The sequence below is a fragment of the Dermacentor silvarum genome, chromosome 4 (assembly GCF_013339745.2).
Source record: "Dermacentor silvarum isolate Dsil-2018 chromosome 4, BIME_Dsil_1.4, whole genome shotgun sequence".
Lineage (NCBI taxonomy): Eukaryota > Metazoa > Arthropoda > Arachnida > Ixodida > Ixodidae > Dermacentor > Dermacentor silvarum.
Window position 1 is genome coordinate 227,494,012 of NC_051157.2, and position 25,000 is coordinate 227,519,011.

At 47.3% G+C, this 25,000-nt stretch overlaps 1 protein-coding gene across 2 annotated transcripts in view; it reads right to left on the minus strand.

The window, feature by feature from the left end:
* Positions 1–25,000, minus strand: part of LOC119451019 (ras association domain-containing protein 8) — an 86,931-nt gene that overhangs the window by 41,594 nt on the left and 20,337 nt on the right. For both annotated transcript variants that reach the window (XM_049666775.1, XM_037714455.2), the window contains exon 2: positions 21,966–22,301. In XM_049666775.1, coding sequence (XP_049522732.1) covers positions 21,966–22,243 — 278 coding nt within the window. In that variant the 5' untranslated portion in view covers positions 22,244–22,301. The remainder of the gene's footprint in view (positions 1–21,965; positions 22,302–25,000) is intronic.

Sequence of the window (25,000 nt, forward strand, 5' to 3'; positions counted from 1 at the left end):
CGTACAGCCCGGCTCGAATTTTTCTTTCTTTTCAAGGATTTCACATTCCATTACCTTTCGGCATGGACACCTGGTGGCCAGACTTCACCGCACCCACTTATAACGATATAACATTATATCGGTCATCACAATGAGCTGCTACACCGTCAACTTTTGTATGCTTTCAATGGCGAAATAATCCGCTTACTTCAATGCCCCCATGCCGCATTAGCGGGTATAACTATGAACTCTGGCTACTGGGTGTCCGTGCCGAAAGGGAATGGAATGCGAACTCTTTGACAAGCAAATCTAGCCGTTACACACGGTCGCGCGCTGTTTTCCATCCTCCGCAACTCCAGCCTTGCGCGCCTTTCTCCTGTCGCCCTTCCACCCCTCCGAACACGAATGGGCTGCGCCCATAGCTCTACGCCGCGCCACCCTCCGAAACAACAAACAACCGCGCCAACTAGAGTGTACTAGACAATGGTCGAGTGGGCCGAACGGCGCTCTCCCGCTGAGGCGCCGCGTGTGGAAAAATTATGCGAGGGCGCTGCGAGCGAACTGGATTGGGGCGGAGACGCGCTCCGCGGCATATTCAACGTACTTTCGCTGCGGGCGCCGAGGCCGATTGCGCATAGTACGTTCTTAAAATAGTGCTTTATTTCAACAGCAAATTTATGTTTACACCATCTTGCCAAACATATATATTTGAGGCATGGATTACACAGCGCGACGTCTTCAATTTTGCTGTCGTTGTCAAGCGCGTCGTCTGCTAGTGAGCGCGCGTTCACTACGTGGACGCTGGCGGACGCCCAGTTTTTCTCACAGAACGTCTGTGCAGTACATTTTTTTATGTTTAGTTGCTTTGGTGAGCCCATGACTCTTGACGGCCGGTACCAAATGTAGTTTTAGCCAGGTGAACTGCTGTTTTTACCAGTGTCTTCTAAAAGTAACTGGTATCTCTGCAACATGAAGATACGTAATTTTATTATTGATATCGTGTCATTTTACGCACGCTTCTTGTTGGTGGATGTTTATCAGGGAAAATCATCGAAGAAAACAGCATTAGAGAGAAATAAACTAGGTTTAATAACTGCGTGGCGCGAAGAATGACCAATGTATTTCTAGATAATTAAATCGAAGGGTACATAGACATATATGTTCACGATATATGTGTAAGGAAAAAAATAACAAATAGTCTAAATGCACGAATTGAAAAAGCGAGAACTCCCGACCGGAATAAGCGCACGTGTTTGCTGTAACACACTTATTAGGGAATACTGCACATAAACATACTGCACATTCGCAGAAATAATATCCAAAGCAGGCAAAAACATCGTATATATATATATATATATATATATATATATATATATATATATATATATATAGTGTGTGTGTGTGTGTGTGTGTGTGTGTGTGTGTGTGTGTGTGTGTGTGTGTGTGTGCGCGCGCCAGTGTTGTTGATATACCGTACGACGCCGAATAGTCGTTTCCGTTCGAATGTAACGCATAACAGCACTGTTGAAGTCTCAAAGGTGAGGGACCGATGGAAGTGACGACTGTTATTCCGGATGATAGTGCTGCCGGAGAGTCGTCGTTGTTGCGCAGAGGCGCAGTTTCTGAGAGAATTAACGCATGGGGGTTAATGAGTCCTGCTTAACAAGTTTCTAGCTGTCATTCAATATAAACGCCCTGTTTTGGGGCAGCCTATAAATCTGCTCACTTGATTCAGACAAGGAAAACGTTTTTTTTTTTTTTGTTTTTTTTTTTTTTGACAGTCTCATCATGTTTTCAACCCATTAAAACTGGGTGCCTCATGTGGTACCACACTTCTTCAACGAACGCAACAGATCTGCACATCTCTACGTGTATGTGAGGCATGCCATTCCTTTAATTGTTTCATTATGATCGTTATGATAGTGCACCGAATAACTGAAAGCAGCCGTTTATAATGTACAAGCTGCTGACTTGAGCGGTACGTCATACATTTGGGAACGGCATTACATTTATGTATGAAATATAGGATAAGCGCGATAAGCGTTTTTCTCTGAAATCAGCCTGGAGAATTATTTATTTTACCCCTAGAAAAAAGCCGAAGAACGCAGCCACTTCCTTTTTTCTCTCTTTTTTTTAATTTAAATAAATTCTTTGGTTTTACGTGGCAAAGCTACGATGTCATTATAAGGCACCCGGTTTAGTTTTCACCACCTGGGTTCTTTAACGTGCACCTAAATAGAAGTGCACGAGTCTTTTTCCATTTCGTTCCCATCGAATTCCGCGACCTGGTTTGAACCCGCCAGCTCCAGTTTAGCAGCGCAACGCCGTATCCACTTTATAGCCACTAATTAGGCTACCGCGCAGGCTTTCTTTCTCTTCTTCTTTTTTTCTTTTTTGAAGTGTCGACTAAAAAAAAATTCACGTACGGCTTACGGCCAAATATTAGCATATAGAATGACTAACTAAAACCATTTCCGGCGCTCGATCGCGGTCCGACTGCAATAAATGACCCCTTACCAATTACTCCGCATTCTGTTACGCGAGGAAGGCGGAAACTTGAATGAAATGTTGCGCTGCAGTTTACTCTTTCTTTTTATCTATAACAATGCTTCCCGTAAATCTGAGTACAGGCGCCGGATGGGGCAGATGTGCTTTACTTGTTTGAATTAAGCGGCAAACAAGAACGTTACATATGTTACCTCGTCTGCTTTTCTCAAGACCTACTGATGGAAAACTATATGCGCAACAATACGTACGAGAGATACATGCTGCTTGAAGAACGCGAAAAATATTTGTTCTCCAAAGGGAACCGTACAATAACATAGTAGAATGAAAGCCGACACTGCGGCCGTTATGCACGCGCAATTACCGAGCGACATTAAAAAATAAAATGAAATAAAAAAAAGAGAAAGAAAGAATTTATTCTAAAGGCATAAATGTATGTCATATGCAATTATGAACACAATTTGAGCGATATGAACGCAAATACCAGCGCGCGAAGTAGCACGAATGACCCTGCCGAGCTGTACCGCCAGCAGTTTCCAACGGCGCAACCTTGATGCGGCCCAATCCAGTTCGATCGCAGCGCCGCCACAGTATTTTTCCACGTCGGGCGCCTCACTGCAAAGCATGCGCCGCCCCAGCCGCTCGTCCCACTCGACCATATTCTAGTACACTCTAGCGCCAACTGCGCTGATAGCGCTGGGCTGGCGGAGCGCCCTAAATGCGAGACGCAATAGAGCCAAAACGCCGTTGGCGTCCACCGAAACGAAGCGACGGAGTTCGCATCGCCATGGTCATCAGTGAAAACAATGACATCAACGCCGGAACGCTTTGTGCCTTTATTCTTGCTTTTACTGCCATGCATAGCACTGCGTTGGCCGCGTGCCTTCGTGAGTCGCCATCCATGATCGCGTCGACAGCGACAAACAATAGTTCCGTTTTTAATCAGTGCAAAGCTGTCGAGGATTAAGAGCACCGTCTACATTGCGATGGGCGGTGACACTGGCGAAAAAATGATCGGGATGTGCGCCCGGCATAGGCGCCGACTACGAGGGGGCTCCGGGGCTCGAGCCCCCTCCGGAGTTTTCCCTAGGGGGCAGAGCCCCCCGCCCCTAAAGTGTCATTACTGGAGTTCTATTACCTCGCATAATTTTAGGATTCTCTTGCATTACCTCTACCTTTTCACTTTTGTTGTGGCTAAAAGGATACGGCATCATTGTTGGCGTGGACGTGCACGGCTTTTAATTTATACTTTCGCTTTATTTCGGCAAATCCTGACAACAGGAGGACAAGCGCATTGGAAGCACCAGCGGCAGCTACCTCCTCAGTGTTTCCTCACTTCAACATTTTTTTTTTAAATTTCCACTGAGAACATCATGCAGACACAATATATTTAAATATATACACAGGGCAAAGTTTATTATATTTTGTATAGAGAAGGAAGTAGCCAACTAAATGGATAGCCTGTGCTATGCCTGTGCTATGGATGCCTAGAGAATAAATATCTTGATGTATGTTCACCTCACTTCATATTACTGTGCGTGCTTTTTTGACCCTGAAAAAAAAAAAAAAAAAACTGCAGGCTTCAGTGACCCCTTCGGCAGAGTCTCCTATCAACGGCGTGTGAAAGGCACGTGAGTGATATGTGTCTCACCATTGATTCTCTTTCCAGTAGGCAATGCTAACGACTGGCGACAAAAATAAAAAAATTAAAAAGCTCTGCTAATTATTTAATTATTTACAGCATTTACGCATAAGGGATCGAAACATCGCCTCTTGCATGCAGAGGCCATACGTACGGGGTGTGTCAGCAAACACTTTCAAAAAAATTAAGGTTGCCTGTAGCAGGTAGCAACATTCTAGTTCATGAGCTGGTCTACTCGAAAAGGCAGACAATACTCGCACAAAAAATAGATGTGCATAATCGATTAATTCACAAAAGATCACCAATTAGGTTTTTAACATATTAACTTATGGCCCATGTTGCAATTTACAAATTCGCAAGGCAAATGCACCAGGAACTAATTCTCAGAATGGCACCAGTTTCGCGATATAATTCGCGAATATTGCGGAGAAATACATTGGCGTTCCAGCTACTTTTGTGCTTACCTATCGTGGTTGCTTAGTGGTGGCTATGGTGTTGAACTGCTAAGCATGAGGTCGCGGGATCAAATCACGGCCACGCCGGCTGCATTTTGATAGGGGCGAAATACTAGAACACCCGTATACTTAGATTTAGCTGCACGTTAAAGAACCCCAAGTGGTCTAAATTATTCCAGAGTCCACTACAGCGTGCCTCATAATCAGATCGAATTTTGGCAGGTAGAACCCCATAATTTATATATCTGTTCATACGTTTGTGCTTCGATACATAAAACAACGTTTTGTTAAGGAAGTGACTGGCACGCCAATACGTTTCTCCGCAAAGTTAGAGAACTAATATCTCGACACTGGTGTCAGCCTGAGAAATAGTTCCAAGTGGATCCAAACTCTACGGCTAGAATTTGTAAATGGCAACATCAGCCATAAGATAATTAGCTAAAAACCTAATTCATTTTGTTCATTAGTCTTGCATTTTATTTTTTTGTGCAAGTAATGCCCGCCTCTTCGAGTAAAGGAGCTCATGAACTAGAATTGTTCTATCTGCCACAGGCAACCTTTAAAATTTTATTGCGATAGCAATTATATGGACACTCCAAAGCAGATTTCTGCCGTCGGCGTCGCCGTGAGGTTCCGTATGACGTCAACAGCGATGAAATCGTCGCTGAGCTCCGGACGCTGTATGTGCAAGTGAAAGGGCGGGAGGGACACGCACTTTCACGGGGAGCGAACGCACGTCGGAGAGCAAACCAAACGCGCGTTCTGCGCCGTGCTCCCTGAAGGGCTGCAGAATTAAGCGTCTCTTTCCTCCTTTCCATATATAGAGAGCAAACGCAACTTTTTCCGTTGCGCGAAAGGCTGTGGGGGGACGGGAGGCGACGTTTAGCTGCGGCACCAAATACGTATTTATATAAAAACGCCGCGCGCATTCGGTGCAAACGCGGGCAAAACGCGGCGTCATCGACAACAGTTCTGCGCGTTGCTGGTGCTGCTGCATGTCCAAGTTTATACAGCTGATCGTTACTCCGTGTAGCTCTCTACTAATTTGCTAAAGCAATTGGTGCTTTGCCTTTCGGGTGAAACTGCGACAACTTTTTTGAAAGTGTTCGCTACAACACCTTGTATATAGAATTTACTCAGTAACCGAAATCACTCATAAGCCGAAATGATGCCAAGCCCGGATTCACTAGAAATCAGAATAAATAGACGTCTAGAAGTCATGCACAGCAGTGCTTCTACTCCGACTCAAAGTACTAAAAAGATCTCGCAGTTTCACCCGAAAGGCTAAGTATCAATTGCGATAGCAAATTACCGTATTTACTCGAATCTAGGCCGACTCCGATTCTAAGCCGACCCCCCAAAAGTTCGAAGTCAGAAAAAAAAAAAAAAAAAAAAAAAACTTACCTCGAATGTAGGCTTCGAACGAAAAAGCGAGGACAGCATTCGCAAAATGAAACAGCATTTATTAAATTTGAACATTCCGAGCTCATTCTATGTCACCATCGCTGCTAGCCTCGTCGCTATCTTCCTTACTGCTGACATCTTCAAACAGTGCGCTATATTCAGTACCATCCAGCTCATTAGAGATGCTGCATTTTTGGAAGGAGTCCACGTTGCGGCGCACGCAAAAACCATCTCCCGTGGCCCCCTCCAACGACACACTGATGCCGAAGTTCCGCCCGGCTTGAACGTTTGACGATGCCTCTACGGCTAGCACAACAACCGCATTTACTCGATTGTAACGCGCACCCGTTTTCCGTGAGGAAAAAAAAAGTCATTTGCAGTACCGCGCACCTCATGCTTTCAAACAGAAATATAACTTTCTGTCATTTGGAAAAATAGATTTCCTCCCGATGCACTGAAGTTGCGATGAATAAAAAAAAAAGTCGCAGTTTCGCCCGAAAGGCGATGCATCGAATGCGATAGCAAATTAGTAGACCGCTATTAACAAGCACGGTGTCACGCGCGCACAAGCAAACCATCTCGCTCGTTGACTGCGGAAACGAACTGTCAGAACGCTGGAGACGAAGCGCGCCTTCGTGCTAGCATGCGTCTCGTTTCAACGCGGCGAAAACACGGAGCGCGGCGGACTTTACCCGTCGCAGATTGCTTTCAAGATAGGGCCAAGGCGATCGTATCGCCGGAGTGGATCGTCGCAGATTACGTCCTGCTTCGGTCCACTGAAACCGTTCCGCATTGCTTTGCTGGCGAAAATCCTCCCCTTCTGTTTGCGCCAGTCCCGCTCGCAAGTTTCGGATTCTCCGAACGTCCGTGATGCGGCCCGATTTCCGTCCGTCTCCGCACAGATGATCACTTTCCTTTTAAATGCGGCATCATGATGAACTCGGTACTTCATGCTGATAGATAGAGCAGACGCTGAGAACGTGAAGACAGACGGTAGACTATTGCCTAAGCACGTGTACTGCAGCACACGGAGGAAGCTTCCGCATGCTACGATAGCTAGGCTCGACGCGCGTGCGAGGCGGCCATTCTGAAATGCCGACGCAGATTTAGGGTCGTGTTGAAAGTGCGCGTTAGATTCGAGTAAATACAGTATTCGTTTAGAAAGCGGCACTATAGTGGCATCGCCCATTTGGTGTCATTACGATAACGCCACACCGGGCGCCGATGCTGCACCATAGCGATACTACCGATACGACGCAGGTCAAAATGGCCACGTCGCTCGTGTACTTCAGCTGGCTACTGGGCGCGGCTAGTAGCGGCTGCGATACTGACTTTTCTAGATGGCGCTAACTATGCACCATATTTGCATAGTTAAACCCATTTTGTAGTTGCATAGTTTGCAACTACAAAATGGGTTCCGAGAACAAAGAAGGTTAGAAGATAATCTGTTCTCATTGACACAGTGTATTATTGAAATAGCAGAAAAGGAACACAGGCCCCTATGGCTTGCCTTTCTGGATATCAAGGGAGCCTATGACAGTGTAATCCAAAAGGATTTGTGGGACATACTGGGCACTCTAGAGGTGGAAGATGGAGTAAGAAATCTTTTAAAAGATATCTATAAAAGTAACAGGGTGCTTATAAAATGGGAAAACAAGGTATCTGGGCCTATAGAGATACAGCAGGGGCTTAGGCAGGGGTGCCCTCTGTCACCTCTGCTGTTCATGCTGTATTTACAAGGATTAGAGAAAAAATTAGAGAGGAGCGGACTTGGCTTCAACCTTTCCTATTTCAAACAGGGAGAATGGATTAAACAGTCATTACCAGGACTGATGTATGCAGATGACATTGTACTTATGGCTGACAGCAAGGAAGACTTGCAGAGATTAATGGACATCTGTGGTAAAGAGGGAGATAGCTTAGGTTTGAAGTTTAGTAAAGAAAAATCGGCAGTCATGACTTTTAATGATAATCAGGGCAGCGAGCATAGGATACAGGAGGTTACGCTGGAGGTGGTGGATAAGTACAAATATCTTGGAGTGTGGATAAACAATGGGGCTGAGTACCTAACGGAACATGAAAAATATGTGACGGCTAAAGGTAGCAGAAATGCAGCTGTGATGAAAAATAGGGCACTGTGGAATTACAATAGGTACGAAGTGGTGAGAGGGATTTGGAAAGGGGTGATGGTCCCTAGTTTGACTTTCGGCAATGCGGTCCTGTGCATGAGATCAGAGGTTCGAGCAAGGTTGGAAGTTAAGCAGCGAGGGGTAGGTAGACTGGCTCTGGGAGCACACGGAAATACACCAAATCAGGGGGTACAGGGTGACATGGGATGGACGTCATTCGAGGGCAGGGAAGCCAGCAGCAAGATAGAATTTGAGGAGCGATTGAGAGAGATGGCAGAAAAGCGGTGGGCAAGGAGAGTTTTCAGTTATTTGTACATGAGGAATGTTGATACAAAATGGAGGAAGCTGACCAGAAAACTGTCAATCAAATATTTGGACTGCAGGAGGGGTGCAAACCAGGAAACAGCGGTTAAGAAAAAGGTTAAGGAAACAGAGAGGGGTCTGTGGAAAACAGGGATGCAGACGAAATCAGCACTGGGCACATACCGAACTTTCAAGCAAGAAATTGCCAAAGAAAATATCTACGATAATTCTAGGGGAAGCTCTTTGTTGTTTGAAGCCAGGACGGGAGTATTGCGGACTAAGATGTACCGAGTCAAGTACCAAGGTATAGACACGTTGTGCTGTGCGTGTGGAGAAGAAGAGGAAACGGCTGAACACCTCATACTTTTCTGTAAGGGGCTTAACCCTACAGTGCAAGGCAACGGGGCTGATTTTTTCAAAGCATTGGGGTTTAGGGACAGTGAAGGCAAAATAGACTTTAAGCGGGTAGAAATAACCAAACAGAGGTTATCTGATTGGTGGATAAAATTAAGGCAGGGGTGAAATTTCACCCACCACAAAGTACAAATTATCTTAATAGTCATGGCTAGGTGGCGTATGTCACCGCCCGATTTAAAGGGTTCAGCCTCATCCATCCATCCATCCATCCATTTATCAGTTTCATGTTGAATTCCAATGGTAGATCCAGATCAAGTATTTCTGCTCTGTGTGGAGCAAGTCTATTCCAATGGCAGAATGGGAGCGTGAGTTCAATGCCTCCTTTACTAGATGCCTGCCGCGTGGTCCGGTAAACCTGGTTCCGTGCCCTCTCCCTTTTCTCTTCTCCGCGAAAAGGCAACGAGCGCCGCTTGTGGCACACGTCTACAACTTAGATCACGTGCTGCGGCCTCTGAGATTACTGTAGCATCTGTTACCGTCTCGGAGTCGGCAGGCGCTATAGAAGGGCCGGCGGAAGTCGTCGACCGCCGCTGCCGCCGCCGCCGGAAGTTGAAAAGGCAACGAGCGCCGCCTCACGGAATTTATGCTGAACTAAGGGAACCGCCGCCCCAATGGGAAAGCGAGCAACGCGACGGGCATCTAGTAAAGGAGGCATTGGTGAGTTGTGTGTTCCAATGGCAGATTGGGACCAGCCGCCGATTCCGGATCGCTCTGTGGAGCAAAAATATCTGCTCTGCCGAAATCACGACCTACTGTAGTACAGTAGGTCGTGGCCGAAATCGGCAGATTTCACCGGAAGTCCGCGTGACGTATTTCCTTCACCAGCCTCTGCTTCCTGTCATGGTCGCCTATTTCCGGTCGCGGGCAGTAGACATGGAAAACATGGACCGCATGGATGCTGCGACGCGCCGTGCGCTTTTGTTCATGCTACTAGATAGTGACAGCTCCGACTCGGACACAGTCCAGTGATGATTCTAGCGACACCGACAGTGAATGTGACGCTGCTGTGTGTCAACGCGCGTTTGATGTTTCGCCTGCCTGTAAAGAGGCCTAAAGTGATTGGGTTCGTCGAGGATGTCGTTCGGCGATACTCGGACGACGAGGTACCGTACAGCCCAAGGTGGTACAAGCGCGCCAACACGTGCGATGCTCGCGCGAAATACCAGAAGGAAAACAAACCCAGAGAATGCTGGGACGATGCACATGAATGGATGGATAGCATCTCCTTTGAAGCGGTGTGGTGGGCTGCGCCACCAAGTTGTTGTTCTCCTCTCTATTTTACCTCTAGTTCAGCACCCTCTCAATTCATTTCCGTGTACTAAGTGCCCCCGCGGGAGCGCATGCATTCCATTCGCAGATTTGGTGCGAGCTGGTGGGAGCGATCCGAGTCGGAGCGACGCGCTCCGTTCGTGATCTGGCCGAGCGCTCGCGATCTGCCATTGGAATTCAACATCAGTTAAAAACTGGCGCGTTTTTTAAAATCCTCCAATCTAAGCCGACCCTAGAGTTTCATATGTGATTATTTGAAGTAGAGAGCTATACGGAGTAAGGATAGTAGTTTTATCAGCTGTATAAACTTAGACATGCAGCAGCACCAGCAACACGCAGAAATGTTGTCGACACCGGCGGCATTTTGTCCGCATTCGCAGCGAACACGCACGGCGTTGGTGACTGCTGCTGGTGCCTCTGGCGGCGGCTCGGAGGTTTTCGACGAGATCAGGATGGGACACTCGTAGAGCAGCTTCGGAAGTCTTTACCACCTTCTCGCCTCGCAACGTTTTTATATAAATGCGCATTTGGTGCCGCAGCTAAACGTCACCTCCCCTCCATCCGTCCCCCCACGGCCTTTCGTGCGACAGAAGTCGCATTTGCTCTCCGCCGTGCGTTCGTTCCCCGTGAAAGCGCGCTTTCACTCGCACATACAGCATACGGCGCGCCGCGAAGATTTCATCGCCGTTGGACTTCATACGGAACCTCACGGCGACGGCAGAAATCCGCTTGGAGTGCGAATACACGCAGAATTGCCACGCGACTGGCTGCTCGAGGCGCTTTGCGTGTATTGGAGGGCATCTTTCACGCTCGGAAAAACACATTTATGTAGCACGTATTGAGCAAAAGAAAGCTGTATCGGGAGTTTTCTATGTTGCTCTACAATTTTCTCATTGACACTTTGATAATGATGACATTACTTCTCGAGTTAGATAAATAATTACAATTACCTAATTAAACCTCAGTAATGAAAAAATTACGGGCGGCTACTCCACTGTACTGGAAACAATACGCACTAGGTTTGCTTCGCGTAACGCCGCTCCTCTTTTTTTTAAATCGTGCTGCATGATAGCTGGGACACCCTGTATATATATATATATATATATATATATATATATATATATATATATATATACAGTATAGACAACTTATAACGTAACCGCTTATAGTGCAGGACCGGATATAGTGCGGTCGTTTCAAACTCCCGTTAATTTTCCCATAGCGCTCCATGTATACACGTATCGCTTATAGTGCAGTTGCGGGAAACGAAATACCAGTTACAGTGCGGCTGCCTGGGAGTACGGAAGTCAGCGAAGACGGCCAACGCTCCCCTCAAACGGGCGCCACAAGGAGTGCTCGAGGAAGAGAGACGAAGTGGAGGAGAAGGGCACGTGGTGCGAACGAACAGCCAGTGAGGCTGAAACCAGCACCTTGGGTGCGAGAAAATATCACGGCGCGCATAGCGAGCGAGGGCCACGAAACTGCCAAAGCCGGCCAAGGCTCGCTTCACCGATAACGGCAGTAAACAAAACTTCAGGGAGGGAACGGGCGGCGCCGACACGGCAGTAGTAAGTGGTTCGTGGGGAAAGGTTGACGCTGCAGAAGATAGCGTCAACCTTTCCCTTTCCGACAGTAGACCGACATGAGAGAGACTCGATGACCACGAGAAGGTGCGTGTGAAACGGTGGCGTTGATGAGAAGCGCTTACCGTGGGCAGCGCGTGCGAAGGGACACACCTGTAGTGCTGCACTGCCGATCTGGGCAGCATTGCATGTGTAGCGTGCGTTGGAAAATGTGGCCCGACTATTACTAACTGTGGTGTGAGCGCGCACAAACTAACATGAAAAAAATGTCACAGTTTCGCCCTAAGGGCGAAGCAATGAATGCGATAGCAACACAGCAATGTCATACGAAGTAAGGTGAGCGGCTTTGGTAACAATATGAATTGTAGTAAACATGAGCTGATTAAGTAAGCAGGTGTGCTGCGGCGTAAGTAGACCGACATGAAGAGAGACTCGATGACCACGAAAAGGCGCGTGTGAAACGGTGGTGTTGATGAGAAGCGCTTCCCGTGGGCAGCGCGCGTGCGAAGGGACACACCTGTAGCGCTGCACTGCCGATCCGGGCAGCATTACATGTGTAACGTGCGTTGGAAAATGTGGCCCGACTATTACTAACTGAATGAACAAGCGTGGTGTGAGCGCGGCACAAACAAACACGAATAGATCACACTGAATGACGGCAGACAACGACTGTCACGCTGGCAGCAAGCATACGCCGCAGCGGGCGAAGGTATGTACGTGCGGTCTATCGCTTCAACGGAAACTGAGCGGCGAACGCATAGTGCATAAAGGTCAGAGCCGTGTGGAGATAAGAGACTAAGAGACGTGTGGAGATAAGAGACGGTGCGGCGAGCGACGAGCGCAGAGGAAAAGTGCCCCCCCCCCCCTCCCTCCGGTTGCGCGTTGGAGAGATAAGAGACCGTGCGGTCGAGCGACGAGCGCGGTTGTTGGCACAGTAGAAGTGCCCCCCCCCCCCTCCGTTCCCTCCGGCGCTGGCTTCCCGCTTCGTTGCTTGCGCGTGGGAGATTGAGTGCGTTCGCTCTCCGTGATAGCGCGCCTCCCAGCACGCTTCCGCTCGGGCATACGGCGCGCGGTGAAGATTTTATCTATACGGAACCTCACGGCGACGGCGACGGCTACGTGAGAAATCCGGTTGAAGTGTCCATATAATTGCTATCGCAATAATAGATCACACTGAATGACTGCAGACAACGACTGTCAAAACGCTGGCAGCAAGCAGCGGGCGAAGGTACGTGCGGTCTATCGCTTCAACGGAAACTGAGCGGCGAAGCACGGCGCATAAAGGTCAGAGCCATGGGGAGATAAGAGACCGTGCGGTCGAACGAACGACGAGCGCGGTTGTTGGCAGCGTAGAAGTGCGCCCCCCCTCCCCCCCCCCCCCCGCTCCCTCCGGCGCTGGCTTCCCGCTTCCTTGCTTGCGCGTGGGAGAGATAAGACATTGTGCGGACGAGCGACGAGCGCGGTTGTTGGCAGAGAAGTGCCCCCCCCCCCCCCGCCCCACCCCTGCTCCCTCCGGCGCTGGCTTTCCGCTTCCTTGCTTGCGCGTGGGAGATTGAGTGCGTTCGCTCTCCGTGATAGCGCGCGTCCCCGCACGCTTCCGCTGGGGCATACGGCGCGCGGCGAAGATTTTATCTATACGGAACCTCACGGCGACGGCAGAAATCCGGTTGAAGTGTCCATATAATTGCTATCGCAATAATATCACGGCGCGCATAGCGAGCGATGGCCACGAAACTGCCAACGCCGGCCAAGGCTCGCTTCACCGATAACGGCAGTAAACAAAACTTCAGGGAGGGAACGGGCGGCGCCGACACGGCAGTAGTAGCAAGTGGTTCTAGGGAAAGGGTAAGGTACAGCGAAGGGCGCACGCGGAGACCGTGGAATGTGAGGGAGGAGGGCAGCAGGGAAGCGGTTTTCGCCTCGGCAACTCCGCCGCTTCGGTGGCTCCCCTCGCCCTCCCTCGTAGCTCCCTCACTTTCGACTGTCACCGTGCGCGCCCGCAGGCGCCGCCGCTCCACCCGGCCCGGCGCCAGCTCGAAGTTTCGTTTTCTGCCGTTATCGGGAAGCGGGCGTTTGCCGGCGTGGGCAGCTTCGTTGGCTGGCCTGGGACAGCGCCGCTGCTTCCCTCTGCGCCATAGCCGCAGCGTGAAGGTCAACACGTGACTAGAAAGTAGAGGAAGCATAAACGAGAAAGAAGGGTTCACTGCCATTTTTTACGCGTGGCTGAGACGTCGACACGTACACGCATGTTCCGGCGCAACGCAAAATCGGCGACCTTGCCATTTGAGAGAGTAAAAATTCCGCCGCGTTTTTTTTTTTGTTCGCGCGCGCTACATTGGGGGGTCTCTCCTAAGCTTTTACTCTATGGCGGTGCTGGAGCAATGCCGGTCGGAGGCGCCGCCGCGTGATTTGGTTCGAATTAACGAGATTCGACGGTAAATTGAATTGAAACGTTCGAGCCGCATTCCTCGACTGTCGCATACGCGTGGCGGCTCGGTGCACATGTTTTGCATATGTGCGGGCCTTGAAAATTGTTGCTTTGGTTATAGTGCGGCACCGCTTATAGTGCAGATATTCGCGACTCCGGGCACTTACGTTATAAGCGGTCTACACTGTATGCCAGGAAGTAGCGCTACTCCCTTTGTCATTGTTTAACGAGCGGGTACTCACTCTTGCCGACAATCAGGGGTTCAAGTCTTTGGAGCTTAGCGAAACAACGCTGACGTGCATTTTTGTGAAGTGATTTTTTTAATCCACAAGGAAAGTCGTACATTGAGAAAGGCCGGCAACAGAGGCTGCCTGTATGTAGCAACGGTCGTGAACTTGGACACACATATACATTCCATTCCTTAATATGCTCAGTCCCTATTTTTGCAGCCAACTACAGTGTAGACCACTTACAACGTAAGTCGCCGGAGTCGTGAATATCTGCACTATAAGCGGTACCACACTATAACCAAAACAATTATTTTCAGTATGCAAAACGTAGACCAAACAGCCGCGCGTATCCGAGAATCGAAGCGTGCGACTGGGACTTTTGTATCCGTTTAAATTTACGAATGTTGAAAGGTTAATGTCCAAGTACCCCCGATCTTCGCATGAAGCAAAGTAATAATTAAAAAAATGTCTCAGTTTCGCCCAAAAGGTGAAGCATCAATTGCGATAGCAAATTAGTAGAGAGCTATAAGGAGTAGGAATAGTAGTTTTATCGGCTGCATAAACTTGACGCATTCGGTTACTAACTGAATTAACAAGCGTGGTGTCAACGCGCACAAGCAAACATGAATGGACTCGATGACCGCAGACAGCAACTGTCAAAACGCGGGCGTGGGGAAACGTGGCCACCGCAGTGAGCGAAAGTTCGTGCGGTCTATCGCTTCAACAGAAACTGAGCGGCGTAAGCACAGCGCAAAGGTCAGAGGCGTGTGGAGATCGCTTTCAAGATACGGTGCGCGCGACAACACCGACAGCCGGCACAGGCGCGAACGCATTTGTTGGCAGAGTAGAAGCCGACCCCTCCCTCCCCTTCCTCACTCTCATGCTGCCTTCCCGCTTTGCTCCTTTCGCGTGGGAGATTGCGTCGCCAGTTCCCCTTGCGCCCGGTTGCAAGATACGCATTTGGAGCTGCAGCACAGAGTCGCCCCCTCCCTCCCATACCCCCATCAGGGCCCGGAAACTCTCGAGTTCACCAAATGGCCACAGAGGGCGAAAAATCAACCGCGGCGCGTTCCAGCATAAGCGCGCAAGTGGAGCTACTGTAATTTGGTCGAATACTTTAGTTTGTATTTTTTCTGCTAGGGGCGCTCAACACGACTCAATATTTGAGCTATTAATGTACATATAATAACCGACAAACACAGTTACAGTGTCATTTTTTTACAAAATAAGCAGTCTATTGTTTTTATTGGACTTCTGTTATTAAAGTCCGTGCTTTGTTACTTGAATAAAGGTTTTGAGGCCTCACTGACATGTGATCAGCGGCAGCCCACTGGTATCGATTGCAGTCCGTGCCGTTTATCGATTCAAATTGTACGGCGGCTATATTTGCGAACGGGGTGGTCGTTTCCTTTGAGCAGCATCACGCAGGTTCATTTTAACGAGATATCAATAATACCTCAGTCAGTTTATGCGTCCAACATTCGATAGCTGCCACCAAGCGAACGTGTTTAAAGACGGTGAACTTTATCAGCTGCGGTGTTTCACTGGCGGCTGCATGCACGGCTTCCGCCGTTTGTGATCTGCCGCGTCTGGCCACGTTGCGTCTGGCTGCTCGAAAAAAAAAGTGCTGGCCAGCACGAAAATTCATCACTGGAACCGAGCACAGTCTGCTTGAAAACTACCCACGAAAGCGGATTAACCTTGCAGCCCCTGGGCTTGTGCGACGGTGAGTAAAAAAGCAGTGCTTCGCATTTTCAACTTTGAATTTCTTCGCGTGCGAGGCGGATAAAGCAGATTCCTGTCGTCATTTCTTAAATGTATAAAATATTAATAATTATAAAGTTATTGCTCTTCCAAAGCAATTCAAACGAGGCTCTTGCTACTTTGCCAAGTTGCTAAAATTGCTAACCTGAGTACTGCATAAATAATAAAGTTTTGGCTGTTTCTGCATAAATGATACACCGCGATAAATTCACTGCACATTAGTGACAAGTGTACTTCCGGTGATACAGTTAGATTAACTGCATTTGAGACATAATAAAATGACTGTTTATTACTAGTATCTGGCAGAAACAATTGTCATCTAATCGAGACTTGACTAAGCACAGCCCGCACAAGGACACCACTGAAAGAAATGCACACTCAAACCAGTGTTGTGTGTGTGTGTGTTTGTGCGTTTTTCTGTCATGGAGTGTTTCGTGCACTGTTCTCTGTCATACATGAATCACAAACTCACGCACACTTCCACCATAGTAATTGAGGCTCTTTCGACTCCAGCCTCCAAGACGCTGCTCATATTTGGAGTCATCGCTTTGGACTCTATTGTCTCTGAACATAGAAGTCAACCGTGAACGTGTCTCCACTGGAAGTAACATCAAGGGCCAGAATCCTCACAAGGTATGTTTCTGAACACTTCAACTAGAACCGTGATTTTTCTTCATTTATGGGACTAACTTCTGTTTCCCCATTTTTTGCTTGCATGTGTGTCATGGCTTTGTCATTTCTCTTTTCAGGAAGACGGACAAAAGAGAGATTATTGGTCTGCAAGCTGCCTACGCTAAGCCACAAGATGCTGAACTGTCACCATATTGACAACAGGTCCTCTTGAACTACGTGCCTCACTATGAAATGTTTGGAAGTTTACCAGATAGAGAGGTGTGAGCCCTATTAGGAAAACAGCAGTCTACAGTTCTGTATCATACTGAGCGGGAATGAGAAATTTGACATACAAGCTTAGTTGCTTTTAAGGGCGCTTTATGACAATCGGAGAAGTAACATGTTGAGTCCCAACGTGTTTCTTTTGCAATCAATATAGCCATGACGACCAGAACAGAAACAATGTAGCAAGCTCCTACTTGCTAATGCACAAACTCTGTCATCTGCTTTTTGCAAATCAATTTGACGGGCATTAGTACCACAAAGTATCACATGCTCCCTCACAACGATAATTTGATACATGAAAATGCAAAGAATTTTAAAATGATCAAAAGCACTTAATGCAATTTTAAGGAAATGACACTTCATATTGACTGAAACTCTGGCAGTCACTCTTCATTTTATTTTTTGCTTAAAGTACCCTCAGGGGCACAGGCATTAAAGAGGAGAGTGGTTACAAAGTAGTAGAGTAAAACAAACAAGTGCAGTGAGTTCTTGTAACAATGATTCTCCTGATTATACAATGTGTTACATGAATCAATTCCTACCTTACTGCGATGATCGACTCAGTTTGAAATGCACTGAGGCCGCAGTATGAAGTCGTCATGAAGTGTGGTGTGACAGAAAATTTTATGATGGCCGACTTTGCGGCGATTAGCTAGTGGAATGAGTGCTAGGCCAGTTTACATTGAAGTTATACTCGCGGTATGGTTATAATTAGAAATAATGAAACGAGTAGAGTTACTGTGTACTAGTTCAAGTGAAGTAATAAGATTAATGCGACTGGCATCCCATATTGCAGATGCATATTCAAGTTTCCAGCGAATTAGTCTTGTAAAGCTGTAGTTCTAAAGTAGACAGTGCTTTGGAAAAGTTGCGCCATAAGTACCCGAGCATGTGATTAGCACTGCTAATGACGTAATCTATATTATTGGTCCAATTTAAGTTATTTGTAATGTGTACACCGAGATATTTATATGACATGACAAAATCTAAGGGAACGTTAGCATGGCAAGCGCTAGGATTAGAATTAGATCTGGAAATGCGCATGATTTTACATTTGTTTACTACAAAAGGCTCATATACAGTTTGCATGAAATCAATAACTAGGCTAGTACTGCACCATAAGAGATAGCTAGAAAAGGCAAGCTCACAAAACCGGCCAGCCTATTTCACACTTCACATACTTGAGAAATCATTAAAAGCAAATTTTCTTTCTCTTCAAACAGCACATGACAAAACCTGCGCACAGTGTGCTCCCAAAAATATTTTGAAATGTACTCGCAGAGTAAGTTCAGCTTAACATTCAGCTAATGAACAGTGAACGAGCAAGGGAAACCTCAGCGTGGGAACTTGTCTTCGTCTCGGCCCTCACAAATATGTTTGCTTGGTCAAACGCTGGCTCCAAGCTGAGGCTTCCCTTGCTCACCTGTTACTCAACTGAAGTGTTCATCTCCTTGCAACCTCTTTGCTGTGTTTGAATACATATACCGAGATTCTTTTTCAACATGAAACCACAAATTCCATTTTCCAAGGATGTGTGAGCATTAATTGGGCTCGCTTATATGTTGATTTAGTGTCCTTGTTTATTCACACAATATTTCCAGAAGTCCTTGTAAGCACTGCTGTCTCCATAACGTTCCTTGGTTGCCTTACAAGTATTCCACTTGTGTCAAAGCCTTTGCTGCCGCACCTGAACACTATATGTGCAGCAGAAAAATATCAAGAGCAGAAAATGTGTTGTAAAATTTAGCATAACCCCCCCCCCCCTACACTTCGTGCCTCTCGCCAATGTGTTATGAGAGCAATGAGACATTGCAGCTCGAGCTTATCTTGCTGACAGTACATTTTTGCCGAGCAATTTTTTGTGTTCCTTTAATCTAGCTGAAATCGCCGAACGCAGAGAATATAAAACGTCAAGCAGCACTGTACGCAATACAAGTACGAGGGTATATCACTGTCTGAACCTTCGTTCTCCCTGCTTTACGCACGCCGAACACGATGAGAAAACTTCGCTCGATTTCAGCTTTGGGTCCCAATAAATAGATCGTTATCTGTGTTTCTGTATGTTGTAAACTCAGTGACGGACAACATTAAGTCCACCTGAGCTGTACGAAAATTGTGAGCATGTACTGCCTCATTCACCATTGACAATAAACAATGTAAGCTTACTTGTTTGAAGTGTTTTATTGCCAGTTGAGGCCTCTCGGTCACCTGGCGACATAATGAAGATATCTGTAGTCATGTTAGAGTACAGTACACACGAATACCTCCCCGAAAGCGGTAACAAAACGCCCCAAACCAGCGAGCGAGCAGCGCGACCAGCCCTACGAACCACTACCGTAGCGGCCATATTGCTCACTACGTAATGATGATGATATTAGTTTCGATTCTGCCAACGCCATCTCTCGGTCGCATACTTTAGTTCACAACGCCACCGCTACGCTTATTTTCGTTGCACTGTGGAAGGTACAGTTTCCTTTCTCTAAGTTTGTATGGGAGTTCTGTGCCCCCATGGCCTTTGGCGCGATAGAAGTCGCGTTTGCTCTCTGCTGTGCATTCACTCGCACATACGGCGCGCGGCGACGATTTTATCGCCCTAGAACTCATGCTCCACGTCTCATGCTCCTCCTCCGCATCGCCCTGGTTGGTCTCCTCTCCCATCGGTGGGCGCATCTCATTGAGAAGCGTGCTCGCTACCGCCCTTGCCGGCGAGATTTGCCCGCAGAAGCCGCATTATAACCGGTATTTCGGCTCACGCGGCTGCACTGTAAGCGGTATGCGTATACATGGAGTGCTATGGGAAAATTAACGGGAGTCTGAAAGGACCGTACTATACGCGGTCCTGTACTATAAGTGGTTACGTTATAAGTGCTCTATACTGTACTGCAGACGTTTTCGATCCACCGCTCCACATTTTACAGCAAGAATGGAGCACAATGCTTGAGCGAAAACCCAGTTGCATTTCCGACAACTCATCGCAGAGGCAGCAATAGTTTCATATTTGTGCGCTTTCGCTGAGGCAACGTACGGTGCGCCGCCGAAAGCGCCATCTCGTTTCTCGAGAACAAACTGCTCCGCGAAAAGGGTCAATAGCAGTGCCATTCTTGAATGCCGACAGCTGCAACTTGTTGCAAGTGACCAGAGCTCGCAGGAAGCAGAACTAGTCAACACAATCAGCAGCCGGATGGGGAGGGACACTGGCCTCCCTGCCACTATAGTTTTCTCACAACAGCTCTGCCATCCCCCTATTTTGATTTTTTTCATGCAGCCTGGTTAAAGTAATGAAATTTTCGTGACACTTGAACATTGTTATAAGTGTAACCGAAAATGTGGCCTGCAGCCTGGTTAAAGTAATGAAATTTTCGTGACACTTGAACATTGTTATAAGTGTAACCGAAAATGTGGCCTGGGGGCATTGTGCTAAGCGGGTTATTTCACCATAGAAACCATACAAAAGTTGACAATGCTTCTCATTGTTATAACCGATATATTGTTAAAACCGGTATCAATATAAGTGGATTCGACTGTACAATCACTTTTACTTTATTCCTGATTTACAAGCTTCTCAGTTGAAATGACTCGACATCAGTGGTATCAAATAATTGAAATCAGCCTTCTGTTGGAAATTTAGCTAATTAATTAATTCCAGTAATTTGAAATTGTTTAATTCAAACTGACAGATAATTCAAACTGCTTTGTTGGTCCCGGGAAGCAGAGACTGAACTGGAGCAAGCCCTCGTTTGCCATCCGGCTTAAGAGAAGCAGGAAGGACCTCCTAGCGTGCGCTTGATACCCCTAGTGAGAGACTCTGGATTAATCTAGGGTTCTTTAACGTGCACAACCATCATCATCAGCCTATATTTATGTCCACTGCAGGACGAAGGCCTCTCCAGTTACCCCTGTCTTGCGCTATCCGATTTCAATTTCTACCTGCAAATTTCATCACCCTACATATTTTTCTGCCGTCCTCGACTGTGCTTCCCTTCTCTTGGCACCCATTCTGTAACTCTAATAGTCCATCTCCTGCCCCCAGCTGCATTTTTTTCTCTTAATGTCAATTAGAATATTGGTTATCCCCATTTGCTCTCTGATCCACACCGCTCTCTTCCTGTCTCTTAACGTTACGCCTAACATTTTTCATTCCGTTATTCTTTGGGCTGTCCTTAACTTTTCCTCGAGCTTCTTTGTTCACTTCCAAGTCTCCGCCCCATATGTTAACATCGGTAGAATGCAATGATTGTACACTTTTCTTTTCAATGACAGTGATAAGCTCCCAGTCAGGATTTGGCAACGCCTGCCGAATGCACTCCAACCCCAATTTTATTCTTCTGTAAACTTCCTTCTCGTGATCAGGGTCCCCTGTGAGTAACTGACCTAGACAAACTCCTTTACAGACTCTAAAGGCTCATTGGCAATTCTAAATTCTTGGTCCCCTGCCAGACTATTGAACATTGTCTTTTGCATATTAATCTTCAACCCCACTCTTACACTTTTTAAGGTCCGCAATCATTTGTTGTAATTCGTCCCTATTGCTGCTGAAATGCACAGTACAGGGGCGTTTTTGCATTTTGTCCCCATCAAAATGCAGCCGGGATTTGATCCTGCACTCTTGGGCTTAGCAGTGCAATATCAATGCCAGTGTGCTACCACATTAGGTTGATCTGAACTGTATTTCTCTCTCTTGCATGTAGTCCTTTCGTATCTTTTTTTAAATTATTATGAGTGTTCCGATTCGGAGATTTTGTATCTAATTGTATTTGTACAGTATGCAGGTTGCTAAATTTTTTGAAAAACGTTTGCGCTTCATTTTCTTTAGACATACTGTTATGCACTGCTCATTACCTGCACGTTCTTATTCTCTAGTGCGTACACGTGTGAAGTGAAGTGCTGTCATTGCCCTGAAATTTATTATGGAGCTGTGAACTAGTCAATCTTTCGCTCCCCCTTTTTCCAATAGACTCACGTGCTGCCAGCCTTGGGCCCCGTGCTGGTTGGACCGCAGCGCCTCAGCAGGAAGTGGACGTCTGACGCGCAGCGTCCCCAGCGGGCGAGCAGCCGCAGCGGCCGGTCCGAGGGTGCCAGGGGGCGCTCAGAGCGGCGGCTGCGCTCGACAAGAGCAAAGCGGCCCGTCTGTGCGGTCGCCTGTGCCAGAGCGTACACCACATCCTGGCAAGTGGTGGCTTCGGTCACGCCGCACACCACCCGCTGCGGCCCACCTTCCAGCCACACACGCAGCTCCATTCATCCATCTGCTAGGCACGGCTTGTTTCCATATGGGCCTCTTCTGCTGCAACACCACCTGGTGACAAAACAACAAGCCCGCCCATTTTCTGACTGTGAATACTCAATGGCGGCCCAAAAATGACGTCGAGTGGAACAAGAATGTCTTCATTATGCTGCAAAGCGTGGCGCAGAATGCCAAAGTTTGCCGGCTCGGAAAAGAGAACCACACTTCATTTATGTAATTTTCAGTAAGCATTTTTGTCATTAGCAAAACACAGTTTACCATATGAGCAAACATCACTGAAGTATAACCCCGTAAAGGCTTAACCCACCACATGCCAGTCAATAATCTCGAATTCTGACCTAAAAAGCACAAATTATATTTAAAAGCCTTACTTGCCTACATGTTTTACCTCCTCAGAAAGAATAATTTTGTTTCTGCTTGCGCTGTCTCGTGCATTCTATGCTGCCACCTGCCAAAAGCATGACTAAGCCCCGAGACTAAACCAGGCTTGTCCATGGCACTGCTCGAAAATGCAATGTGTACCACTGATGACCTTCAGTCATTCCTTGCCAGAAATGCAACCAGCTCGCCCAAGGGGCACAGGTCGGGCCATTTTGTGCTTACCTACGATCGTGCCTGCCAAGTCGCTATGCCCCGCGGAAATTTCAAACCATTTGCCCTTCTCCTCACGGGCGCCATGCTTCCCACCAGAGAGTGATGTATATACTGCAAGTGCACTACGTACATCGCCATGCTGTGACATCCCTGTCAGTGACACGACTGCCAAGACTGCCGTTTGGTGTTTCACCAACATTGGCTCTATTTTAGCGAGAAATGGAATATCTCCTGCTTGAGCTAGACCCTGTCACAGTGTACTTTTATGATATCCTGATCACAGAAGCTAATGACAAAGAGAATTAGGTAAATGTGTGCCAAGTATTGGACTGCCTGAAAACCACAGGACTGCAACTAAAGTTATCTAAATACGATTTCTTGAAACCACATGTCCAGTACTAGGGCCATATCATTAGTGCCGACTGGGCTGCGTCCAAACTCATCCCAAAGTTAGGCTGTGTTGAAAGCCCCCTGCATCCAGAGGGGTCCAGAAGAATTACCTTGAGCCAGGTCCATAGTCAAGAATATTTTTTTGAGGGGGGGGGGGGGGGAGGCCTTTTGCTGAAGGCCTTGACTATTTGAGGAAAGCACTGATCTTTTAGTAATTATGTTCAGTAAAAATCGCAGTATGTAAATTATGTGATTTTTTAAATACTAGTTCATTAATAGGTTTCTACTTTTAGTTTTGAGATTAAGCTTCCTAACAGTATGATATTCTTGTACGGGCGATTCGTCGCAATAGATTTCATTAATAAAAATAAAACACTACCTGGGCCTGCCTTGAGCTGTATCTTGCATTCGTGCTTGCAGCACGGTCTTGGAACACTTACACAGAAGCAAACAAGTAGACTGGACGAGCGCTGCTCCAGTCTACTTGTTTGCTTCTGTGTAAGTGTTCAAATATGCAGAAGACGAACATAATGTGCAATTGACCCTTTTCGCGGAGCAATTTGCTCTAGAGGAACGAGATGGCGCTTTCGGCAGAGCGCCATACGTTGCCTCAGCGAATGCGCACGAATAACAAACTATTACTGCTTTTGCCCTGCTACTGTGCGATCAGCTGTCGGAAATGCAAACTGTGTGTTCGCTAATGCACTGTGCCCAATTCATGCTGCAAAATGTATAACTATAAAGGGAAGACGTGTGCGGTAGTTCGCAGCAAAATTAGTGATTCACATATTAAGGAATGAAATCAACATATGTCACCGCTGCTACATAAGGACTACCCAGCTGTGTTGCCGCCTTTCGCAATGCACAGCTTTCCTCCGAGGATCAAAAACGATAATTCATCCGCCAGCGCTGTATAGCTAACCTCTAAAGAAAGGACTTAAACTCCGGAACGTCGGCACTTAAGAGGGAGTACCGCTCGTTACAAAAGGAAGTAGTGCCACTTACTGTCATAGTAAGCTTCTTGCACGTTTTCTACACACATCCACGCCTACTTGCACGCAAACTTAGGCCCACCCTATCGCCAATGTATCACTAAGTGAATGGCCGCACACTTGAAACAATGTGCTGAAGCATGAGTGACGGCGACTACACTAACAAGACACGAATGTTTGAAGCTGAACGTTTTGTGACTGTCCACAGAGTAAGCGAGGGACTAGCGCTAACACGTCTTTGCTACAAGCTACCGCAAAAGTACAGAACACTTACATTCCATGCTTTGTACGCAGCAAGAACAAATATATCGCAGCAGAGCACACCCGTGAGCAATTAGGTTGAAAACAAACAATCAGATAGTGGCCACACCGAGGAACCTTACCGAGTCATCAACATGACAAGCCGCTGCTTCAAAATGTTTGCCAAATTAAGAACGAGGAGCACACTGATCCCAATTTAATTCATAAGCGGAAAGTTTGGACCCAGCTTGGAATACATTTCTAGCCCCGGTTTTAGTACAAGCACCGTATACGCTGCTCGCGCTGTTTGGACAAGGCGTAATGAACTCTGAAAGCACTTGCATGCACTCGAAAGCTGTGGTCAAAGCTTCGCGTGGTGCACACAGCTACCGTCCACGATATGCATCGAAACAGAGGCTTGTTGTGCTGCACCGGCGTCACGCGCTTGCATTGTAAACGCGGAGGCAGCTGAGGCAAGCAATGGACGCGTCACCACATGATCAAACATTGCAGCACCCACGGGAGCGCCACGAA